We start from the raw sequence: 25,632 nt of genomic DNA on the forward strand, positions 1-25,632 counted from the left end.
TCTGGATCTGCTCCAAGGCCTCCAAAACACATCAATTGCTAAAAACCATTAACATGTATACTGCTTACCTAGGGACACAAATCACTCTGTTGGCTCCTGCTCCATTGTAGCCTTAGGGTCAATTTAGATTCTGGTTAAATTGTCTCTACATGGAGTCTCCCCTGCAACATTTCAACTCTAAAGCAGCACATGGCAGCTTGACCCTCAAAAGCATCCTCTGTTCTATATAAGACACTTCCTAGAAATCAATCGTGCAGAAAAGATGCAGAGCCCCTTGAAGAGTGGCCACTGCCCAGACCAGATGGGATCGGAAAGGGCAGGCGAACTGCTACCTGCTAACAAAATCCTAAACCCCAAAGACCCAAATGCTCACAGGTGTTAAACACAAAATAGCCACTCCCTTCTGTTCTTTCAATGTATATGATAGTCCTAGTTCACATTTTCCATGTTTGAAAGGGGCTTTGACTGAAGATCACATTCGAATTATTCATCAGAGAAGTTTTGGGATATCCTTCCGTGAACCCAAGTCATCAAGCTCTGAGCTGGCAGAACTCCGTCCCCAAGGGAAAGTTATCATGAATACAGCTGCTGGTCCAGCTGGAATGATCTGGCAGCTCAGGCTGCTGTCATTATGATATACATGGCCGTGGCGAGGCTGAGGTGGCACAGGAGTGGACCCATAGATGTTGCTATCCTGTGTGTCTTTCCATCCAACCTTTTGCTTGCTCCCCGCCCATACAGGCCCCCATACCCATTGTTAAATTCTCCCAACCTTTGCTGCTTCGCTCTGTTTTTTAATGTATCTATTCTGCCACCTAGCCTTCAACAGTGTCATTACACTAAAGCTGCCTTGAACAGTTGCTTGGCAGACAGCAGACCTGCTGAACTTTGCTTATCTGGTGAGGGACTTGAAGACTGCATGCTTTTATGTCCTTTTATTTTTTAATTGAAGGTCATAGTGCCTTAGTTTGGCACACAGATGAGACCATAGCATTAGTATACTCAACACGTGTATTGGTCTCTGCATAAGGAACTGAAGTCAATGTCATGAAGTTTAGAAAACAGAATCAATGTGATAAATAAGCCTATCTGAATCTGTGGTGATATAGCAACACAGAAAAGACTGAAGAACAGCTCCCTTCACTAGTGTTTTTAGAAAAAGAATTCGTGGTGCTTTGTTACCTACGAAGTCACATTTCTCCATACTTTTCTCCCCAGAAGAATGACATGATGATGCTTCAGCCATTATGCTTCCCTTGGAAATTACTTCAAAACTTCCAGGAAATTATCACAAGGAAGAGCATTTTTGGGGGGGGGGTCCGGTCATGGGGCCTGAACTCTGGGCCTGAGCACTGTCCCTCAGCTCTTTAGCTCAAGGCTAGTGCTCTACCACTTGAGCCACAGTGTCACTTCCGGCTTTTTTCTTTTTGCTTATGTGGTGCTGAGGAATCGAACCCAGGGCCTCAGGCATGCAAGGCAAGTGCTCTACCACTGAGCCACCTTCCCAGCCCCAAGGAAGGGCATTTTTAAGTAAAAGTGTTAGCTGCCCTTTAAAAAGTTTTCCAAGCTAAAGAGCACAAATCTTTCACTCGATTGTATTTCTCAAAACTTGGGATAGGCAGTTGTTCTTTTAAAGGAAAGATGCAGTAAAGGAAAGAGGCAGTGATTGGGAGAAACAAGACACAAATGGGTGATATTCCCACTTCACCTAGAAAAATATGGTCAGCAGTAACAAAGCAATGCCAAGAGGAGCAAAGCTCATGACAGCAAAAGTAAGTGAGCACCAAACAAGTTCTCTGCACAGGAATACAGCCTCTGACATTTGTATCTGGCAGAAATGCACCAGCCCCTCCCAGCCAAACTTGATGGAAACCTCTTTCCAGAAGTAGTCATCTAGAGGCGACTGTGGACAGAAAGCTATGCCAATAGACTTGAGAGGAGACCTACAGGTACCCCCACTGTCCAACTTCTTTTTCCTCCACTGCTGTATACTAATTATAGACTCTTTGGTGCAAAACCTACCCTGCAGGTTCCCTATCTTTGGAAGAAATCACTGTAGCTAATATCAGGATGCTGAGAATTCTTCTTTCCCCTACACATTCTTGGGAAGCCTACCCACTGTCCTTGGAGGGCAGTAGCACCAGTCCTTGAATTCCTGACCAGAGCCTGAGAGGAAGAGGAGATAAAGAATGATTGCTCAACACTGACTCTCTGGCCCTCCCCAAAGGTCCTCTCCCCCTCCCACCAGGGGCCACTTCCAGAGGATTCTTATTTTTCACTGTGTCCTCATCTCTTCCTCTTTTCACTTGATGTTCTTAGCCACTGGACATTGGCTTGTTAAAAAGAGGTGTCACCAGAGGCCATCTTCTGAGAATGCAGGGTGTCTGGCACCAGACAATTCAGGTTTCTGGGGGGGCCTCATTTCAAATGCTGCCAGGCAGAGCCAGAGCCCACTCCACACACTGATCTACCATTCTTCTAGTCTGAGCTTGACACAGATGAGAAAATAACACTTGATCTCCCCCATTTCTGAAAGAGTTCAACCAACTTTTCGGATCTGAATTGCTCCCTGCTTTACCCAGCCTCCAGACAGAAGGGAGAAGCAATTGAAATCAGCTCCAGGTTTGGGGTTTTTTTTTCTTTTCTTTTCCATTTAAATCATTATACACAGCTCTCTTCCAGTCAACACTTAAAACCCGTTTGGCAATTGACACAGAAGCACAACTTTAAACTTTAGGCTCCTTTTTAAAATGTGCCTTTTGGCAAATAGATAAGTGAGAAGAGAGATTAGGATCTAAGGGGTGAGGGTGGAGGTAGGGGGTGTGAAAGGCACCAAGTGAGATACTCCCAAATCAAACTAGCAAGAGAAATATTTTCCTAAGAGCAATCTTGCAGAAAGAATTCTTATCATAGATAAGGGTGCAGTCTAGTGGCAAACTTCATGAAATGCAGCCCCTTCTCCCAAGGAAGATTAAAGTGCGTTTGCAAGGCAGGAAGGGAAACTTACGAAGGGGAACAGCCCTATCCCAAAGGGCTTCCTCAAAAAACAGCAATGATGGGTCATTTCTTTCCAACCCCTGCCGTCCACAGCCCACCCATACTGCTATTTTCAGAGAAAGCTATAGTCACCATCTTCCCTCTTTAAGGCTTCCATTTCTTTCATTTTCCTAAGGAAGGACAGTGTTCGCTAGTCCCCCATAGACCGAGGTTTTAAGTGGTATGATGATGTTCCTTGTCAGAATCTCTGCCAAGCAGACCCTGTGGCCCTGCATCTCATATCCTAGAGATGTGTCCCCTTGTACAGATCCACCTTTAGACAAGGTCTCCCTAGGTCTTGTGCCCATTCCCTCCAGAGACCACCCTACACATCAGACTCAGACCTACAGAATAGCATGGATGGTGTCACTGCCGTCCACCTTGCTTCTACCTAACATTGGACATCAGGAACTCCCCAGGCATCAGATGACAGAGATTAACAGATGCAACAGCATTTCCTCCCCAGTCAGACACTGCTCCCAGCAACACTGCTGGGTGGATGTCCCTTCCTGCAAGGGCACCACACACACACACACACACACACACACACACACACACACACACACACACACACACACACACACACACACACACACACACACACATCTTGTGGGGCCAACCATAGGTTAGGAAAGTGGCCACGGATTGATTGACCCTCTAGTCAAAGATAGCCACTCTACCACTGTTAGAAAATACTCTGATTAAATCACTTTCCCCAGACTTTGGAGAAAAGAGGTTTCCAGTTTTCCTTTTTATTTTTACCCCTCTCTTTCTAATTCAACTCACCACCCATAACTGACAATTTTATACTATCTGCCACCCCAACACACACACACACACACACACACACACACACACACACACACACATCTTACCTAGTAACCGTGATACCAACAGACAGCTCTCTCTAAAGCTTGGGAAGAATTTCTAGGGCACTCTGTGTGTGTGTGTGTGTGTGTGTGTGTGTGTGTGTGTGTGTGTGTGTGTGTGTGTGTGTGTGTGTGTGTGTGTGTGTGTATTTTATATATACACATACATACATATCCAGTTGGTTAATAAGAAAATGTGCCTCCCTCTAGCCTGCCTTCTGCTTAGTTAAATGAAAGGAGGCAGAGAGAAACCAAGTTATATTGTGCTCCCCTGTCTGGGAAGATTTCTCTCTCTTCCATTTGTCTCTCCACTCCCCTCCCCACAATCCCAGCCTGGTCCCTTTAATCCCCTATTTCTTACTTTGTCGGTGGAGGAGGGTGTTGTACTGGGAGTGGTGGAGGAGAGCCCCCGCATGTCTCGAAGGCCTGCCCCACCCCCACCCCGTGTGAGTTTGTACAGCAAAGCTTGGCATCCTTGCCTGGGTTGGGTGATGGGGAGCTCAAATTGCAACTACAAACTGGCTGACAGCCAGGGGCCGTCTATTTAAAAGCGCCTGCTCGCCCGGAGCCCGCAGTCTCTTTGGAAACTTCTGCCAGAGGGGAAAGAGCTAGGAAAGAGCTGCTAAGGCTGTGGAGGGCTTTTTTTTCCCCCTTTTTTTCTTCTTCTTTTTTTTTCTTTTTTCTTTTTTTTTTTTCTCCTCGCGTTTGTATCCCTTCTTCGAACTTCACGCAAAATCTGTGAATTTCGAAGAGGTGGTAACCAGAGTGGGAGAAAAAAAAAAGAGAGAAGCGCTTGCTGGTTAGGGTTCCGTGTAATCTTTTTCCCCCTTCTTTTCTTCATTTCAACATTTTTCTCCTACCACCTCGGCGGCCGCCGCCAACCGTCTCTTACCTGCTCCGCGGCTGCCTGCGCGCGCTCTGACAGCTGCAGGTTGGAGAAGAGCGCGGTGCGCTTTAGATTTTAAGCAAATTGTCTTTTCTGAAGACAATTTCTTTCTTTCTCCCCACCCCTCCTTCACGCCCAACACACACACACACACACACACACACACACACACACAGACACACACACTCAGCCTCCGAGCTCATTATTTCGGTGGTGGCTTCGAGGTGAGCAATTTTGTGGCTTTTTATTCCCCCCCCCCCCGCAATTCTGCCCAAATCCCGTCGGGGATTGATCGTGGGCGCCGGGGCTCTCTCCCCGCATGCACCTGGCGCGGCTCTTCCTTTTCTTGTTCGGCTCCCAACCTGTTGCCGGTCTCTAATCCTTGCGATCGGGGCTCGCAACCCTTTCCGTACATTTTGCAAGTGTCTGGGGGACGGCACCTGCGCTCCCTGCCTGAGATTGAAAAATAAGAAAAAAGAGAGGGGGGGAATCTCCAGGCGCGCCGCTCTTGGCCCCTTTTCTCCCGGCACTCTCGCTCTCCTGCCCCGCCCCGAGGTAAAGGGAGACTCGGAGAAGATGGTGCTCACCACGGTCCTCCTGCTGCTGGCCGCCTATGTGGGACCAGCCCAGGGCCTGGGCTCTTTCATACACTGCGAGCCCTGCGATGAGAAAGCGCTCTCCATGTGTCCCCCCAGCCCCTTGGGCTGCGAGCTGGTCAAGGAGCCCGGCTGCGGCTGCTGCATGACTTGCGCCCTGGCCGAGGGGCAATCCTGCGGCGTCTACACCGAGCGCTGCGCGCAGGGCTTGCGCTGCCTCCCCCGGCAGGATGAAGAGAAGCCGCTGCACGCCCTGCTGCACGGCCGCGGGGTTTGCCTCAACGAAAAGAGCTACCGTGAGCAAGCCAAGATCGGTGAGCGCGCTCAGGGTGCCCGGGGCCAGGCTCCCGGGTGGCTGGTGGGGGGGACGGGGGAGGGGGGGGAGTGTGCACAGGACGGGTTGGGCCCTCGCGCGTGCGCGCGCGCCAGCTCTGAGCAGCAAGTGGCTTAGCGGGTGAATCCTGGGCGTCGTGGTGTGGACTGTCTGTTCTGGTTACAGGGGGCGAGGGGGAGGGGGAGCTGCTTCCCCAAAGGAACCTCTCTGTTTGGGCTCCTTCTCCACCACCCCCACCCCACCCCCAGTCTCTGCACCGTTCCCGATCCCACCCCTCCCGACTCCTGGAGAAAGAGCGACTCCGATCCTATTCGGTCTGGAGGTCCAAATCCGGTGGTACCCAGTATCCTGTCTCAAACTAGGCTACATTTCCATCCCACCCCTGCCTCTCATACGTCGGGTGCTGTGGTTGTTTTTTTTTCCCCTGAACTTGAAAATTCTCTTCGTTAAAACATTGTTTAAATTGGGGCCTAGAGAGGCGTTAGCCATCTAATAAGCCAATTCTACCTTTGTCTCCTCCTAGCCCCCCCTCACCCCGCCCTTCCCCGCCCCCAACTCGTCTGGAAGTGTCCAGTCTGTAGGTCCGTCCTTCCATCTCTACACCCGCTCGCGCGCCCCAGCGCGTTCCGGGCTCCTCCCCCTCCCCTCCCCTCGTTAACCCCCCCCCCGCGCAATCTTGAGCAGCTAAAGAGCTTCTAGGGTGGGGACCCCGAGGCCCCGCCTACAGGCACACTAATTGCTTTGGACGAGAGATGATTGATTGAGGTACAAGATCAAACGCAATAAACTGAAAAATGCCAGTTCCCCCCCATCCACTCTCACCAGTGAATGAATACTTTCGGGGCGCCAGGATAAGGAATGTGGGGGTGGGGTGTGTGGGGGTTCGGAAGGAAAGGTTTGGTGTTCTGTGTGGAGTGTTCCTCCTTAAATCGAACCCTTCTTTTGCCTCCAGAGTTCAGATTTTACCTTGGATGAAAGGTGCACGTAGGTTTGGGGAGGCATGGAGGGAGGGAGGAGGTGCGGGGGGAGGGGGGAGATTCAGATCGGCACAATTTCCCGGTTTAGGCTGATTCTCCGAGCGCACCCTTCCACTCGTCCCTAAACCTCAGACGCGCCCCCCTCCCCGCTCCACCAACCCCGCCCCTTCCCCCCCGCCCTTTCCCCCCCATCCTCCCCCCCACCCCCCCCCACCCCCCCCGCCCCCGGCTCTCAAACCCGATCACTAGTGGGTGTGGCGTAGATGCCCGCGGGGCCCTGGAACCTCCGAATGCAAAAGTCAAGGGAGGAGCCCGAAAAGGCGGGGCGCCCGGAGCCGCCCCTCGGCTTGCCCCGCCCCCAAGCTCTGGCTGCCCAGCGTCGGGGCTTCGATGATTGACGGAGCTACTTGCTCCGGCGGACCCATCCCGCTCCCTTAAACCGGGCAGTTCCCAAGTCTGATTATGTGTGCCTACGCATACGTGTGTATCATGTCCTCTATGTATAGTGTACATCTAACTGGCGAGACACAAGAGTTTGAGTTCTGAGACTTGAATCCGATTGTCTCCCAAAGGAGTCTGGGCTTAGCAAAATTGTGACTATTCGGCGTCTTTTCTTCCGGGGACAGAGACACTCGGTCGCCCGGCAGTCCTCCGGCGCAACCCCAGCGTGCACGCCAACTACAGACATGCTCTTGTGAACGGGGTGCGCCCGAGCTTGCCGAAAGGCCGGGCAGCTTCCTGAGCTCGGCCTCCTTCCACGTCGGCGAACGGCAGGGTCTCCGGGTCGTCGCTGCCTTGGCAGCCGCTTGAAAGGAGACGCGGGAAGAGACGGCCCGCCCCAGAGACAGAGTGGGGACTCCCTCTGCCGAAAAGGAGTAAATTGATTACCTGGTGCGGGAAGCTGGGCCTCAGGATAACAATCCAATCACATCAAAAAAAAAAGTGTGCAAGTTATCACTCGGCCGCAGCCTGGCCTCTCTTTTACTTGCCTTGGCTGCAGTCATCCGTGGTGTAGGCCAAGAGTGGGTTTGGAGAGGTGCGCGCAGGGCGCACGCGCGCGCGCGTCCGGCCTGGGACCGCGCAGCCGGCGCAACCAACTCCCCGGCCCCACCTACTGCGCGCGCGCGCTCGTGCGTGCTCGCCTCTCGTCCCGTGCTAGATTCCTCCGCCCCCTTTAGAATTCCCAGGAGCTTCTTTTCAACCTTCACCTTCTGGGTACCTTGGGGCCGATCAAGAGTAACCCTCTCCGCCGCGCCCAGCCCCAGCACCTCTCCCCCTTTTCTTCCCCTTCCCTCTCCTCCCTCTTCCCCCCCCCATCCCCCCCCTGCCTTCCTCTGCTTAAGGCCGGTGCCTGGTGGGGTTGTATTTGCAGAACACCACTGGACCCTAAAATGTTACACTTGGCTCAGAGACCTTTTTTTGATTCTTCTTCTTCTTGGAACTGAAGCTTGAACTCAGCACCCGTGTGCTGTCCCAGAGCTTTTGTGGTTCGTTGAACATAAGAGTGTCCCCTGCTGGCTTTGAACCGTGATCCTCAGATCCCATCCTTCTGAGTAGCTAGGATTACAGGCTTGAGCCACCGGTCTCCATCCAGACCATTCTTAAAGAGTGGGGGGGGGGGGAGGTCCTTATCTTTTAGCCAAAATTCTTGGTCCCCAATTGATCCTCACTTAATCCCAGCAAAATCTGAACTCTACCATTTTTTCCGTCCCTCCCGTGGTTGCAAGACACATTTGTAGAGAGAGAGACTGCACACGCACACACAGAGATGCAAACATATGTAATCTGTGAGTGTACATATACCATACGTACGTTCAGAAACAAAAGTATGTGTTGTTCATTATGTGTTGTTCATTATGCCGCTTCCCCCTGAAAAAAAAAAGTCACTTCCAGAATCAGAAGTAGGTAGAGTGCGGTGGCTGGCCGCCAAAGCTTCCGGGAGGAAGCGGAGGGGAGGGGAGGGTGGAGACTGGGTGTTTTGCTGGGCGGTTGCTGAGCAACATGGGCGAGGGGCGTCGCCTGCTGAGAGAGCCGGGTGCTGGGAGCCCGCGCCGGGCCCAGCTATTTTGGCCAGTTCAAGCTAGAGATCGATATGGAAGTCGGGGGTGGTGTGTGTGAGGGGGGAGGAAGGTGAAGAGACATAAGTTATTGGGGGGGGGGGGAGTCTAGCTGAAGCTGGTCAAGAATGGGGCAGTCCTTGTTTGAGGAGGGGTCTTGTGACGTTAAGGGCTAGAGTCCTGCTTACCTGGCGCATCTAAGACACCTTTCCTGGGCTGGCAGAGAATCTGATGTAGGTGGAATTGAATCCTGGTCATTGAGGAATTAGAGGGAAAGAGAAGGAAGGGGGGGATTTTACCTAAATGAAAATGAATTCTGCCTTTGCTTCTTGGAGGGGTTTGACCACCATCATCCTGGCTTCAGTGCCAAGGCCAGAGTTCCAGAGTGAGGTTTACTAGCCAAATTTATGTCTGGGTTGAACAAGATCATGGAAAACTGAAGGACTTCAGCCAGATTCCTTTCCCACCCCCACTCCCTCCCTTTGAAACAAGTCTTTGAGAACTGGCTGTGCCAGGGCCAACCAAAATGAAAGCTAGCAAAGGCCAGGGATGGGCTTTAACTTGACTTTTCTTGCTTTTTCTCCATCTTTCCTTTCTGCTGTGTCAACTCAGCCTGGAGGAGCCAGCACAGCTGGCCCAGTAAGAGCTCCTTAGCTTTCCATTTCTCCCCCCCCCACACACACACACACACTTCTTACTCCTCCCCTCTGACTCCCTTCCTTCTTTATCTCCCCTCCCCCATCCCCCTCTTAGGCATCCCCTGAGGGTAAGAGTTTTAAGTCTGAACAGCTGTGGGTTAGGCTTCTGGCTTAGAGGACGCAGGTGGGCCCACAGCTGCAGGGGGAAGGCCCCTAGGCTGACCTTCCAGCCGAGGTCATCTCTTGGGTTAAAGCTAAGGGCTGTGCTAAAGTGCAGATGCCTGGAGTAAGTTCAAGCTGGGGGGGGGGGGGGGGTCGGTGGGGAGGAGGGAGGCAAAATTTTTCCAGAGTTTTCCCTTTGTACCTGAGCAATGCCTTTGAAACTTTAAGACACTGAATGTGTAAAATTGGAAGAACAGATTTCCCACACACCAGAGCCACTGCATGGAGAAACTGGGGAGGGGGATTGGGGAAGGAACTCCATAAATAACCATCCCAGCAAGAAAGAAAATGGTTGCCACAAGAGACACTAGTAGGCAAGTGGGAGGGGTTTGTGTCCTTCCAGCTTTGCATTTTTACCACAGTTACAAATTTCCAGAGACTCTCTTTACATTCACATCTGGGTATGTTATTCAAAGCAATAACATTCATGGTATAGTTGCAGAAATAAGTCGGCAAATAAACAAGGGAGCCAGTGAAGGGCTCTATTCCTATTCCCTCCCCCCCCCCCAGTATCTATTGAATCTCCTTTTACCTCAGTTCTATTTCTTCCCATGATTTGTTATCATATCCTTAGTTTCTATCTTCCTTTGTTTCTTTCTTTCTCCCTCAACATAAATCCTTAGGAGTGACTACAAATGTCTAGAAACAGAGAAATGGCCTTTTCTGCCAGGCTACTCTGTTTATACTAATCTCTCCAGGAATTGTCTGGGTGTTGACCAAAGAATGTTAAAGCTGGAAGGATCCCACAGCCCTCAGCTCAGCCAGGTCCCTCACTTTATGGATGAGACCACTCTGGACCAGAATGGGAATCACTTGCCAAAGACCTGGGGCAAGAGGTAGAGACAGGACAGGGCTGTCACTCTTCTCCCTGCTAAGGGTGCCAGCAGTGTCTTGGGCCAGTGGTCTTGTCAAGGAAGAGAATCAGAAGGCAATAAAGGAATAGTGGTCAGCCTGGCATTCGGGTCCAGAAGCCAAACCTCATTTCCTGCAGACAAGAAGCACTTCTGGTGTGGGCAGGCAGGTGTTCTTGCTGCCCCTTAGTGTCTCAGCTGTCCCTCTTCTCTACAGGGGACACAATGCCTTTCTGGTCTCCTTTCCATGGCAACCTGCACAACGCAGGGGTCCATGGGACCTGACCAGCAGGATAACAAGATCCCAGGTAGGATGACGTAAGAGTGAAGGCTAGCAGGGGAACCATCTTCCACAAAAGCTGATGACGTAAAATAACCAGAGAGCCACTGGTTTGTGAATGTATGTGCAGTTATGTCCAGATTTTGCTGCAGGGGAGTAGAGAAATGCTTACAGAGTACAGGTTGATCTGCGACCGTGCTGAGAACGCTCCGGGCCTGTCCTTCCTTTGGGGATACTTAGAAATGAGACAGAGAGCATGAGACACCCCTCCCTCCGTCCCAGTAGATTGGGCCTTAACTCTTAGGTTTCAACTAAATAGAATCTGGTTTTTGGTTTGGGTTTTGTTTTTTGGGGTTTTTGTTTTTTTTTTAACTCAGTTTGATTGTGCTTGCTAGCCTGGCATTCTGCCACTTGAGTCACACCCAGTCCTTTTGTTTTAGTTCTCAGATAGGGTCTGGCTTTCTTCCCCCTTGCCCCCACTGATCCTCCTCCTTCCTCTTGTCCCAATAAAGACTCTGAGCTTTCCCCAACAGACAAGAATCCCTTGTTTAACTCTAGAAAATATTCTGCAAGTCCAGAGTCAGCTCTGTGTGTGTTCCCTGCTGCCCCCTTCTGGCCACTCAGGGCAAATGATTGTTTGGTGTATGGGGAAACAGATTTAGTCATTTGTACTGAGCATTTATTTACTTCCTCCTTCCACAACTCCTGGAGAAACCTCGCTGTAGATTCTCATCTTGGAGGTTACGCATAGTATTTCTTTCCTATGTGTACATTCATCACCAACTACCTCCCAGCAACCAAAAAATCCACACCAAAATTATTGCTCTGAATCCTACAGAGAGAGAGAGAGTCTCTTTAACTGGTCCCTGGACAGTGGCACATGTGTAAGTATCAGCTTAATATCTGCCACGAACACATTAGAGCATGTTGAATCCTTTTCCTCTCTCCCTTTGGAGGACACCTAATGGCATTAATGTAACATAAAGGAATGTGATTGCACTGAGAGAAGAACTCCCAGGATGCATTCTCTAAGTGGAGGCTGAGAGCACCATGTAAGGTCCTTCCCGCCTAGGGTCAGTCAGGAGATCAGACGAGAGCAGACATCTTTCCTCACCCAAGGAGCCTTCAATCTTACGATCCGCTGACAGACATCTGTCAGCCAGGTACCATGCAACCAAATTTACAGTTGATTGTAATTAAGGAAATGAGAGACAACAGAGACCAATAAAGGCAGAGTCTTGTGTTAAGACTTCAATAACATGCATAGAGTCATTTAATGTTCATAATAACCATATAGGAAGAAAGGGCTGTTATCATCCTTCTCATAACTCTGATGAGAAAACCAAAACAGAAAAGAAGAAATCCAAGGCAAAGTAAACCAGCGCCAGGGATTAGCGAGCCATCGCCGACAGCTCTGTGTTCCGTCTTCCACTAACAGGGTCAAGGGCAACAAGGCTTTTATAGTGACTTGGTAGTAGGGTTGGGATTGGAACCTAGTAGTCCAGCTCCTGATTTTGAATGTTTACCCACAATGCTGTCTGGTGTACATGTTTCTCTAGTCAGAACAAAGGAGTTGTATTCCCATTTCAGCCAGCTTCAATGGGGTTAACCATTTGCATTCTCCTGCCCTGAATGGGGGGTTGTGGAAGAACCCTGATGGGTAACCTACAGCCCACACTATTCAGCCTCCTCCACTCCTCCCATCCATCCAGCACAGCCTTTCTGGCTCTCCTCACTCTCCTTACCTCCTCCTCCCTCCTCCCTCTCCCTCCTCCCTCTCCTTCCTCAGGATGACAGTTGCTTGCATTTGCTTTCCTCTTGGAAGGACAGCACTTGTTTCTGTCTTGGCTCATAATTCTGGTTAAAAGGGGGAGGGGGAAAGAGTCCAGGAAGCTGGGCACAGTGACATAATAATCACTATAATCAAAGCACTGGAAAGGCTGAGGCAGAAGGATCGTGAGTTCAAAGTCAGCTTAGGCTATATAGTGAGACTCTTTCTCCATCTAGAATTTAAAAACAAAAGTCAAAACACACATGTGTTACTGATCAGAGGAAAAGAAAAACCAATGTCTTCCAAGAGAGACTGGAACCAGGAAGATGCTGGTCAGGGCTTGGACTAGTGAGAAGGGGGAGGTTGCTGCTGCTCTTGGAGGTTCCATAGCCCCTCCTTACCCACCTCTGCACCCTGTGCAACCTCTCTCTCTCTCTCTCTCTCTCTCTCTCTCTCTCTCTCTCTCTCTCTCTCTCTCTCTCTCTCTCACACACACACACACACACACACACACACACACAGTGCTATTGAGTTTAATTAACATCCACAGCTGGGGGACAATCAGGCTTGGGAGACTGAGACATATCTTACATTTTCTTCAACAGTGAGCAGTCAGTCCCTCTTCTCCCACAAGCCTTGTATCACAGCCAAAGCAGGAGGCTGTTAGTTGGCTGGGAAACAGGACAGGCAGGGAGGAAGGGAGATTGCTCAGTCTGTAGCCTTACTATTTTCATCTTTACCCAGGCACAGAGCAGGGCTGGGCCAGCCCTGTCCAGTAGAACAACTGGACAATAATGAAAGTGTCCAATAACTACGTGGTAGCCACCACCCCCAGTCATGACAGATGGAGCGTTTGAAATGTGGCTAGAGCAACTGAGAACTCAAATTTTAATTTTGCTTCATATTTATTCGTTGACAAAGCCACAGCAGTTTCTGGCTGTTCTACTGGAACCATGAACTTAGAACAAAGAGAAATCCTGGACAGAAGGAGATTATACCTACCCTTACTCTGTGCATCTCCCTTCCTCCTTTTGTCTCTCTACAAGGTGATCATGTCTCAAGGTAAAGACATGCATGTAATGGCCTCTCAAAGCATCCACTGAGCCTTAATATTTCTCACACACACACACACTTGTATTGCAAAAATGCTTCCAGACCCATTTCTCTTTGCCTTTTGGTCATATAAGAAGTTTAAATCCAGCCAGGCATTGGTGGCTCATGCCCGTAATCCTAGGAGGGTGAGATCTGAGGATCACAATTCAAAGCCAGCCTGGGCAGGAAAGTTTGTGAGACTCTTATCTCCAAAACCACCAGAAAACTAGAGGTAGCGCTGTGGCTCAAAATGATAGACCACTAGCCTTGAGTGAAAGAGCTTAGAACTCAGTGCTCCTGAGTTCAAGCCCCACAACCAACAACAACAAAAAAAAGGGTTAAATCCACTGGGCACCAGTGGCTCACATCTGTAATCCTAGCTACTCAGGAGGCTGAGATCTGAGGATTTGGGTTCAAAGCCAAATCTCTTACCTCTAATTAAGCACCAAAAAAGCTGGAAGTAGAACTGTGGCTCAAGTGGTAGAGCACTGGCTTTGAGCAACAAAGTTCAAGGACAGTGCCCAGGCCCTGAGTTCAAATCCCAGGACTGGCATAGCAAAAAAGAATAAGAAAAACAATGGTTAAATCTATAGAGGAAAGTAGAATGAGAGACAGAGGGAGCCCAGCTCTCCTTTTCATTACTCCTGGGGTAATCCTCATCATCAGGCTAGAAGAGACTAGAGAGCCAGACATGGCAGTGCAGGCCTGTAACTCCAGCACTCAGACTGCTAAAGCAGGAGGATCACAAGTTCTAGGCCAGCCTGCACTACGTAAGGAAACTCGGAAGGAAGGAAGGAAGGAAGGAAGGAAGGAAGGAAGGAAGGAAGGAAGGAAGGAAGGAAGGAAGGAAGGAAGGAAGGAAGGAAGGAAGGGAGGGAGGGAGGGTAGGAGGGAGGGAGGGAGGGAGGAAAAGAAAGAAGGAAGGAGAAAACAAGCACAGTGCTTTTATGGATGCCTCGTGTTAAGTGTTCCTTATTTCCTGTCTTCTAAAGAATCTCCTCAGAAGCTAGAGAGAGTGGGATTGGGGGCATGTCTCCCTCCCTAGGTCATTTTCTCCCTACAGAATAAAGAAGCATCGGGGGCTGGGAATGTGGCTTAGAGGTAGAGTGCTTGCCTAGCATGCATGAAACCCTGAGTTTGATTCCTCAGTACCACATAAACAGAAAAAGCCAGAAGTGGCGTTGTGGTTCCAGTGGTAGAGCTCTAGCCTTGAGCACAGAGAGGCTCAGGGACAGTGCCCAGGCTCTGAGCTCAAACCTCAGCAAAGAGAAACAGCAGGATTTTATACCCAAATGAGCTCTGCCCCCTTCTCTAGCCCCTGTACCTGCTTCTTCTTCTCTCCCCATACAGTTCTCATTTGTGCATCTCCCTGACTCTAAATGTGTACTGAAGACATGTAAGAAGAGGGACAGTAGGAGTGGGTGGCATCCAAATATCAGACTTTGCCATTGGCTTTAGTTCCTCAAAATGAGTGCAGGTTGTGCAGGCCCCAGTGTCCTCCGCCATCTACTGGCCATCTGGAGGTATTGACCCACTTGTCAAAGAGTTTCCAGAACCCACTATAAGGTTTCTTTGTGACTACTCCTGTTCCAGGGCAGTCTTCACCAAGAAGTCCTCCATATCCCTCCCATAACCTCAGTTCATTTTCTCTTGGTAAAATAGCTCAGGGATACTCGTGTCCTCGTACTGCACCTAAAACTTAAGCACGTCCAAAATTGAAAGCCTATTTATGATTCGGCCACAAAGTAGCTGAGTAGGGTAAGCTGGCTCTGGTATTCCAGCCTTGGTTTGCTTGCCAGCCCTTTAATCTTCATGGCTCTCCACTGGCTGCCGGCCAAGTTTCCACTGTCTCTCTGGAGCCTACAGGTGACCACAAGACCCTGATTAGTATCTTTGATACTCGACTCTCCTAACTAATAGGTCCCATGGGGTTAAGTGGCACGAAAAAACCAGGAGGGACATCAACACTTTAAGCCCGCTTTTCAGAAGCAGTCAAAGGGGATGCATAGAGAGGGGGCAAGGGGAAAGGGCACCCCCAGAAGCCCTGTCTCGGTGAAGCTCAGGGTTTCCAAAAGCCTTCTAAGTTCTTTGAAGAAAGATACCAGAATTACATTTTGTTTTATAGTATCATCATTGCTTTGCTCCAATGCAATACCTGAACACTTTGAAAGAAAAGATCAAGAGCTGGGGGCCGAGGAGGGGAGGGAAATGGGGACTTACTCCTGTAATCCTAGCTATTCAGGAAGCTGAGCCCTGAAGCTTGAGGTTCAAAGCCAGCCAGAGCAAAACAGTTCATGAGACTCTTATCTCCAATTAACCAGAACGCACGTGTGTGTGTATGTGCGCGCACACATCACAACGAGAGCTATAGCTCAAGTGGTAGAGTGCCAGCCTTGAGTGGAAAAGGCCAAAGAGAGAAGGAGGGGCCCTAAATTCAAGCCCTAGTACAGGCAGAGAAGGAAGGAAGGAAGAAAGGGAAGGAAGGAGAGGAGAGGAGGGAAGAGGAGAAAAGAGGCCAAGAGAGATCCAAATAACTTTTCCCAAGGAACTTCTTAGAAAAAAACCTAAGATGAAGGGTCTTGATACAGAAAGGCTGTGAGCACCATGCTTCCATGGCCACCAAGCCCCCAAAAAGAGAACAAACTGGAGGATGGTACCTTCTCACCCACCAAGACAAAATAATAATAATAATAATAGGTAGCTGCAGAAGGGAGGGATGATACACCCATCCCAGACATCTTTAAGAACCAGGAAGTAAACCATTGATTGGTCCTCCCCATAGCTCCACCATCTTCCTCTCCAGTAATTACTTATCTTCCTCTCCTGTGAGTAAACACCCAAATCTACCAACCTCCAGGATCACTTCACAGCTTTGACTCAACCAGGTCTTCCCATCACCCGTCATCTTGACCAGGTTTGGCCATGTCTCTAAAGGCCTCCCCTAACACATGCCTGAACTTCCTCTGGGATAACCACTCAGAACTTGGACTCTGAAACTGCTCAGTAACATAGAGTGTTCCCCTGAAGCTCCCAAATGTGCGATATCCTTCCATGCCCGTGCCCCCACTTCTTCCCCCTTCTTCCATTTTCTCATCCTAGAGGCCTCCTGTCACAATTGCTGGGTATCCCAAGATAATGGAACTGAAATTTCATTTCACCTCATTTAGTAATGGGGCGGGGGGAGAAGGGGGACCCCCAAAGTCCATTTGCTTTTTCAAATATTTGAAAAGAAAAAATCAGTGGATATACCTCAGTGGTAGGGCAACTGCCTAGCATGTGCAAGGCCCTAGTTTCAATCCCCAGCACTGACTACACTTTATCTCTCTCCCTCTCTCCCTCCCCCCTCTCTCTTTCTCTCTCTGTCTCTCTCTCTCACCGGTCTCCACACCTGGTCTACGTTCAGGCAGCTTAATCACACCCTGCCCATCTGGGAACAACAACCTAAGTGTCTGTTCTCTGGGGTCACAGAGCTGAGATGAGAAAAGAATTGACTGGCTCTCTGTGTCCTGGAAGGGCCAGGCAGGAGGAATTCACAGATCAACATGAACAAGGTCTTGCTCCTCTAAAGGTCATAAGTCAGCTAAGTATAGACTGTCACCAAGTCACTCCTATATATACACCACGCCTGCTCCAGCCAGCTGTCGGCCTCCCTCAGACTGGAGCGGAGTAATGTCCCAGCCACCCAGGTCCTGGAGCCTAGCACAGTGTCACTTCTGAGTCATGCCACGGAGCAAGGTCTCTGGGTGTCAGCTGCCTCCATTCCTCCTCTAGCTCCCATGTTTCTGACTTTCCCATCTCTCCCAGTTGCCCTTCTTGCTCCTCGTGATGATCCTTCTCCCAGGTCTGAATGAGTCTCAATGAAAGCGCAAGGAAGGGCCCCACTGGGAGGGCAGGCTAGACCGTTCTTATACCTAGGCTGCCCCATCTCCCTACCTTGACCAACCCAGTCTCCAAGGGTCTTAAATCTCAACACCTCCCCTCCAGTTACTCTCATCTACTAAGCCAGAGCCCCTGGCTAGCCACCTGCGCTCTGTGAACTATTTCCTCCACCTTCCTTCCTCCTGCCCCTAGGATATCTCCTCTCTCCCATCCAACTAACACCCACCTGGTGAAGCCATGAGTCTGTGTCAAGATGCTCTTTTGGCATGGAGTCTTCCTCCCTTCCCCTACTTGAGTGAGGGCTGCCATTTTTTTTCCCCTAGCTTTGGAGCTGCAGGAAAACAAAGACCTCATCTTCCTCAGCTTCACCCCAAACCTTCCAGCACTGGGCTCCTGCCCCTCTGAGACTGACCTCTAACCCCTTCTCCCTGCAGAGAGAGACTCTCGCGAGCATGAGGAACCCACCACATCCGAGATGGCTGAGGAGACTTACTCACCCAAGATCTTCCGCCCCAAGCACACCCGCATCTCCGAGCTGAAGGCCGAGGCCGTGAAGAAGGACCGCAGGAAGAAGCTGACCCAGTCCAAGTTTGTAGGGGGCGCTGAGAACACTGCCCACCCCCGGGTCATCACTGCACCTGAGATGAGACAGGAATCAGAGCAGGTGAGTCTCGGAGATGTTGGCTATTGCTCTGACATCTGACCTTTCCCCCTCATTCACTTGGATACTTGTGGCAGCAGGAGATCCCCAGGCCTACTTCAGAGGATAATTGTCAGAGCTTGCCAAGGGCTTTGTCCAAGCAGGAATAGAGGTAGGATTCATTCAAAGAAAGGATCGGTCAGTCCAGTGACCCCCATAGCAAGTGTGTGAACTGCCCTAGAGCTGTGGTCAGTCCTAGGAAGAGGCTGAACAGCTCCCAGAGTTTCTGAAGACCAAAGCCTCTCATGTGGGCTATGTCTGGCCACATTGGGGCTTGCTCCATTGCTCTGGGTGGTATATCTGCACATCTGGGTGGTTTCTTACCTGTCATCCCTCCTGCCCACCAGGGCCCATGCCGCAGACACATGGAGGCCTCTCTGCAGGAGCTCAAAGCCAGCCCACGCATGGTGCCCCGCGCTGTGTACCTGCCCAACTGTGACCGCAAAGGATTCTACAAGAGAAAGCAGGTATGGAATGGCCCCACACCACGTTTTCAGGCACAGATAGATCCTGACACCTGCCAGGGAAATCTCCTTCAGGTTCAAGTCCCTGACTGGAGATCTCCACCAACAACTTAGGATTTCCCAAACCCAAAGTATCTATTCACAAGGTGCAATTGTGATTTTTTCCTCATTCCCTCCCAGTTTTCATGATTCCAACTTGCCTACATGGATTCACTGAAACATTGCATCTTATCATGTTTGTGCTACACACACACACACACACACACACACACACACACACATACACACACACAAGCATGCAACTTTAAAAACGTATTTTCTCCTGACACTATCTGTTATCATTTCATTTCCAATGACAGCCAGGCTCAATTTGGGGCAAGCCTACTTTTGGACAGTCATAGATCTCTGGTTCCCAAAATTCCAAGGGTCTCAGAAGCCCCTCTGTCATGCTCACGTTTCTGATTGGCAGGTCTGAGGGTTTTAATTTCTAACAAGCTCCCCAGGGACCCCGTTGTTGCTTCAAGGGGATTCCTTACTGGTATTGATGTTAGTCCTTGTTAAGGGCCAGATGGCCTTGGGGCACAGCCAGGCTCCACCCCTTCTAGCTGTGTCTCCTCCCCCCCAGTTCCTACACATCTCTGTGCCTTCAGTTCCTCATGTAAAATGAGGCCACACTACCCTCAGCTGGGGGGCGTAAGTGATTCATTTTCGTTAAAAACACTGAGAGCAGCCCCTGCCACGTGGTCAGGGTAAGCAGTGTCCGGCATGTAGAAAGCCACACACATGCTTTGACTGTCCCAATGCCATGGCTTCAAGATCATGTCCCGGTCGCAAGAGTCTTGGAGAATATTACATCGGAGGACCCCAAATGGGTAACTTTAAACAAAGTTAATAGTTAATTTTTAAAACAAGATTACAGAGTTTACCCAAGGGCAGATTGCCCGAATTAGCCTTGCTCTCTAGGTTCTCCCATACAATCAGTATGCTAGAACCCCAAGAGTTAGCTAATGACCCCGCTCATCTTGGGATGGGGAAGAGAGAGGGCAGACAGGAGCAGGACCTTGGGTAGTGGTGTGTCACTGATGGTCCACCTCCTCCCCCAGTGCAAGCCTTCCCGTGGCCGCAAACGTGGCATCTGCTGGTGCGTGGACAAGTACGGCATGAAGCTGCCAGGCATGGAGTACGTCGACGGGGACTTTCAGTGCCACACCTTTGACAGCAGCAACGTGGAGTGACGCGCCCTTCCCCCTGCTCCCCCCTCCCGCCCCCAGCCCCAACTCCAGCCAGCGCCTTCCTCCTCCCCAGGACGCCACCCATTTCATCTCATTTAAGGGAAAAAAAACATATATTATTATTATTATTATTATTATATATTTGAGGAAACTGAGGACCTCGGAATCTCCAGCAAGGGCTCAACTTTAGAAATGGCAACAACAGAGATGCAAAAAGATAGAGACCCCTGCCCCCTTCAAAAAAGAGGGGGGGGGCAGGGGTTCTTTTTGAGGCAAATTGAAAGAACAGAGAATGGAAAAGAGAAAGAAAAAGTGAGAGAAAGGGGAAACGCATTGGTGGGGGAAAGGTATCAGTGTAGAAGAGGAAACAGTGATGGATAGAGTTAGAGAAAGAAGAGAGGAACGTGAGCAGGAAAGAAAGGGGACCAGGATCAGGACTGGTCAGGACTGGCCCTGGCTGGCAGTGGGAAGAGGCTGGGGCACTGAAGATGTGGCCCAAGGTGTGACATTCAATGTCACCTTGGATTTATTTTTTGTCCCCAAGTTAATTGGTCTATGGGGGAGAAAGGAAAAGACAAAATATGCCAGGACCCTTCTAGGGTGTGTCTATTCCAGCCAGCAAAGTGGATGCCTTCCCCTTCTCCCTCCTCTCCTCTCACCCAAGTGGAGTGTTGTCTCCCCTCCAAATTTGTAAACACTGAGAAGCATTCCATTCCTCTAAAACCAAAGTAGATTCATAATTGGATGATTCTAAATAGGTTTCCCTATGCAGATACTTAAATATGTGTGCATCTTTCACTCCTCCTGCAGGAGTTTAGAAATCAAAATGAACCCCCCTATCGGAGAGACTTGTTCTTCTGGGGTGACAAGAAATGGGCTGAGGCATGTTTTTTCAGCTCCTGCTTTTACCCAGTTCACAACTAGCACTGCAGCCTCTGTGGCGGAGGATAGGCTGGAACAAAGAAAAGAAAAAAACAAACAAAAAAAGAGATGGCCTTGTATTTATCAACAAGCCTTCATATAGTCATATATAGGCATATAAATCTACTTTCTACTTTTTTTTTCTTCCTTTCTTGCAAAGGCTTGCATTACCTCTTCCAAGTAGTTTCTAAGGAGCATTGAGATGCTTCCTCATTCTGGGAAAACCAGGAAAATCCATAGTGTCCTAATAAAACCCATACCAACCAGCTTTTCTGCCTCTAGGCACGGGTTTCCCCTGAGCTGTAAACCCAGCTCTTTGTGAGTCTTTTCATGATTCCCTACCTGCTTCCTGTGTACCCAACCAGGCCAGGTAGCTGCCACCACCTGATAATGTATGTCCCACACTCCCAGCTCATTCCATGTTCAGTCTTCAAGCCCTCAGGAAATAACTCTCTGGCCACCATATCAAATAAGCCCCACAGGTCCAAGTCTAAACCACTGGTCCTGCCCCAGCATTTCCCTTTCGTCTGGACAGACCTTCAATGTGAAATCCTCTCTCGATCTCCAGGCTGGCAGAGCAGGAGAGAAATGGACAAGAGGGCTGGCAAAGAGGAAGGTGCTAGGGTAAAGGTTTCAGCAGAAGAGAACAGCAGATGGAGCAGAGGGACAGAAAACTAGAGGAACAGAAAAGCAAGAGAAAGAGGGAAAAGCCAATAGAAACCTTGCCTTTCTGGCCTTAGAAGCCCCTTTGAGATTCAAGAGGAAGGAGAGAGAAACATGGAGAAGTAGGTTAAAGGATAGAAATTAGCTCCATCCAGGCCATAGAACCAGGGAAGGTGGATAATTTGAGGTGGCTTCTAGACTTGAGGAGGTGGGTAGGAACGAGGATCAGTAAATCAGCCAAGCATTTGAAGGACAAAATAATGTTTCTAATGCCCTACCCTCAGCCCACCATGAAAGACTGAAGCCAGAGAATTTTGCAAGCTCTCCTTGGTCTACTGCAGCCAGTCCCCACCTCCTCCCTGAGGTGAAAGAGGAATGCAAAGCTTAGGACAACCTGGGAATGGAAGCTTCATGGGGGCTGTCATTGGACAGCCAGATTCTGATCCAAGAACAATCCTCTCCACTAACTTGCTCAACCGATGGGCATCCTTGGGACTGTCCTGTAAGACTGAAGATAGGCCGCCACCAGAGGGGACTTGGACGCTGGTAAAGAAGACCCTTAGTTGCTGTGGACACAGCTCTCTCTGCTCTCTCCTGATGGCTTGGCACAGTAGAGTCCACCTCCAACATCAAACATGGAGGACCATAAAGAGTGATGGCGAAGAAACCAATTGTATGTCAATTCACAAGAGCCTGGAACATGACGGCTGTCGCCTCTTGTTCTCCCAGACAGGACAGTTGGCTGGGGATGGAAGAGGTGATTGGTCTCCACAGTGAGATGAAGAGCCTTATAGGGACGGCAGCTGTGAGGACCTACTGAACTTTGGGGGTTGGCACGTGCCATCTCTCTACACAACTGTCCCCAAGCTCCTGACTCAACACTTCCCTATACCTTAGACCAGTACCCTAAACCTCCCTTCTTTCTTCTTTTTGCTTTGGATCTTGAGCAGTCATCTAACTGGGATCTGCCAAGTAGATACTGGGGTGCTATTCCCCCTAAGAAAAGACTGAGCCAAGAATTACCTTACGCCTTCCCTGCCTCTCCCAGGCCCTTGATCTGATTCCGGACAGGGGCACACTCTTTGCCCCGATGTTTGCTCGCGCTTGAAGGGGCCTCTGCCCATTACATAGGCTCTTTGCTATCAGCCACAGACAGAGTGAACTAGTTTACTCCACTGCCAGACACTTTGGACTTCCCAAATTCAGCCTCCTAACCCACACCTGTGGTGAGTCTGTCCCTAGCTTGCAAGGCTTGTGGCTGGGACAGCGGACCTCTCCCTAGAGGAAGCTGGACCTTTCAGGAGCCGATGGAAATGAATCTGCCCGATGGGAGGTCTAGCTGAACTCAGCAAGCCACTGAGAGAGAACAGGGTGGGCCAACAGGTGTGTCGTGGTGAGCACGTCTTGAGTTGCAAGCTCCCTGATGTCAGGCAGGCCTTTGGCCCAATATCTGTTCCTTGGGAAGCTCTGGACTCTGTGTTATCTATGGCCTCAGGTGTAGGTGCTCCCCAAGTCTGTCCTCACAGAAAGGCCTCTTCCATCCCCATAGGACTCATGCCTCAGAGCAGTGGAAATGATACCTCTGTCCTTCCCCCATGACTGCCAGCTAACGGGAGGGGGAGGGACTATTCAGGACTGATTCTCCTTACCCAGCCTACCTGGACCCAGCTGGCAAAGCAGGGCACCTTGTGAGAAGGAGACTCATATTTCTTTTGACCGCCAGGCCTAGACACACAGGCTGGGGACACAGGCCCTGCATGGGGGAGCCCAGAAGGTCCCTCTGTAGTCGCTCCTCTTCTCCCTCACCCTGTCTTTCCATCACCACCTCTGTTACCATGGTAACCTCCTCTAAGGGAGGCAAGCCTCAACCATCCTCCCTCCACCCAACTCCTTAGCAGCGACAAGCCCCCAACAGGGGCCGCACCCCCCTCCACTCATGGACTCAGACCCCCCAGAGAGCTCCAGTTGAGAATGGGAACCTGAGACAGGAGTGGGCCGTGGAGAGAAAACCTCAAGTCTTGGAGAGGCACTTTCTGGCTCCCAAAGGAAAGGAGGCTAAGCCTTGGAAGGAACCCCCAGTATTGATGGGATAAAGGAACGGGGTTTGACCAGCCAGCAACCTAGGTGTTGTACTGTCCTTATTTGAAAAAGAAAAAAAAAAACCACTAAAGTGCAAGAATTATTCTGCACTGTTTCTCCACCTCTTTTTCCTTTCCTCTTTGTGATTTTTTTGTTTCTTTTGTAAAACATACTATCTTGGTTTCCTCATGGAGTATATAGTGTTTCCACGTCACAGACTCCGGCCTTCTCGCCTTCAGTCCTTCTAGGTGGGGAAAAGGAAGGTGAAGGGCCAGAGGTGGGAGGGGTCCTCAGCCCCTTACACCCATTCACCCCACTTCTCTGGTACCCTGCTCACCAGCCTCAGCTCCATCTCCACCACCACCACCACCACCACCACCACACAGTAGCCCATCACATGGATAGCACAGTTGTCAGACAAGATTCCTTCAGATTCCGAGTTGCCTACCAGTTGTTTTTGGTTTTTAGGTTTGGTTTTTTTGTTTTGTTTCGTTTTTTTTTTTTTTGGTTTGTTTAAGACAGTAATAACCACAGCACATATTACTGTAGTTCCTTATAGTGTTACATACAGGCATACCGTAGCTCTGTTTTCTTCTCTCTTTTTTGTTTCCAACTTAAATAAAAATAAATACTCATGATTGTTACTGGTGGGGGAAAAAAAGAAAAGAATGAGAAAAGTGATAATAAAACCAACAAACAATCCATTTGTGAAAGAAAAAAAAATGCAAGAACAAGAATCGCATGAATGCGGATGAGTTTGGCTCCTGTTTAGCATTTTGTACTTAAGGAAATAAAAAAGAAAGAAAAAAAAACCAAACCAGAGGATCTCACGTTTTATTAAAGAGTGAAGATTTGCTGTATACTATTTATTCGACTTATAATTTATGTTACTCCTTGATCTTTGTCTTTTGTCATGACAAGGCATTTATTTAATAAAGTTCTGCATTCAGTTAGCCTGCATTGGCTTCCTCCAGGGGCTCAGGGAAGCAGGCAGAGGGAGAGAGACAGCTGGGTCTCTCTTCAGTTCTCCAACAAGAGCAGAGAGCACTAGGAGAAAGAACTCAGGCCAGGGTACATCCTCCAGAGAGGACCCTGAGTGGAAAAAGGCTCCTCACAGATGAGCCCTCTGCTCAGAACCTGAGCATCCCTTCACTTCTTGACCTCCCTGAGCCCCACTGCGGGTACTGACCACAGAGCAAACGCAGCACAGCCTTCAGAAAATGAGATGCGTGTCCAGCTCACAGCTGGGGCAACTGTTATTGGTCTCCGTCTGAAGTAGTCTTAATCTGCCCTTAAAATGTCTCCTCTCAGACGGGTGCCAGTGACTCACGCCTGTAATCCTAGCTACTCAAGAGGCTGAGATTTGAGGATGGAGGTTCAAAGCCACTCTTAGCAGGGAAAGTCTTTATCTTTATCTCCAATACATTACAAAAAAAAATCCAGAAGTAAAGCTGTGGCTCAAGTGAGCACTAACCTTGAGCAAAAGCAGCTCAGGGCAAGACCTAGGCCCTGAGTTCAAGACCCAGGACCAGCATCAAAAAAAAAAGTCTCTTCTCTTTAGAGAAGATTCTAAGAAAAGCATTTCTAAGATGGTCCTCCATCACCTGTTCCAGTGCCTTGCAAGCTCTTAGCCCTTGGCCAAGGGGAAACCCTACCTCTGGTTCCTACCCAGACTCTATAGCTGCGTGTGCCCAGGGAAGAATAAAGCTATGAAACAGCCTCTCTGATTTAAATCATACCCTCCAGCCTTCTGCCCGCCCCAGTCTCTATCAGCAGCATTCCTTCTTCTGAGGCTGCTTCTACCCTGGGGCTCTTCCCTTCCCCCACCACTCCAGTTCTCAACAGCCCCATCTTCATTCACCAGGCCTCCCACAGCAGAGCACCCTTGAGTGTCCCACAGATTGGTCCTACCCACCTCCCCAGACAGATCCACATTAAAGCTCCTAGGAGCCCTCATGACCTGCACCTTGGCCACATGGCAATTAGGGTGACTGGAGGTATCCTTGCCAGGCAGGCCCTTCCGTATGCATACATCCTCTTCAGCAGTTGCTGAAACTCTTCCCTGAGACTTCTCAGTACCAGATT

General features: G+C 49.7%; 1 protein-coding gene across 1 annotated transcript; it reads left to right on the forward strand.

Annotated features, from left to right (window-relative positions):
* The first annotated feature begins 4,491 nt into the window (after positions 1 to 4,491).
* Positions 4,492 to 24,500, forward strand: Igfbp5 (insulin like growth factor binding protein 5). The gene is made up of 4 exons (XM_070017526.1): positions 4,492 to 5,701; positions 17,923 to 18,152; positions 18,536 to 18,655; positions 19,756 to 24,500. Exons 1-4 carry the CDS (start codon positions 5,368 to 5,370, stop codon positions 19,885 to 19,887), a joined length of 816 nt encoding a protein of 271 aa, XP_069873627.1. The 5' UTR covers positions 4,492 to 5,367; the 3' UTR covers positions 19,888 to 24,500.
* Positions 24,501 to 25,632: the final 1,132 nt, after the last annotated feature.

Source organism: Dipodomys merriami, unplaced genomic scaffold (genome assembly GCF_024711535.1).
Source record: "Dipodomys merriami isolate MVZ:Mamm:240054 unplaced genomic scaffold, mDipMer1.0.p SCAF_1, whole genome shotgun sequence".
Taxonomy (NCBI): domain Eukaryota; kingdom Metazoa; phylum Chordata; class Mammalia; order Rodentia; family Heteromyidae; genus Dipodomys; species Dipodomys merriami.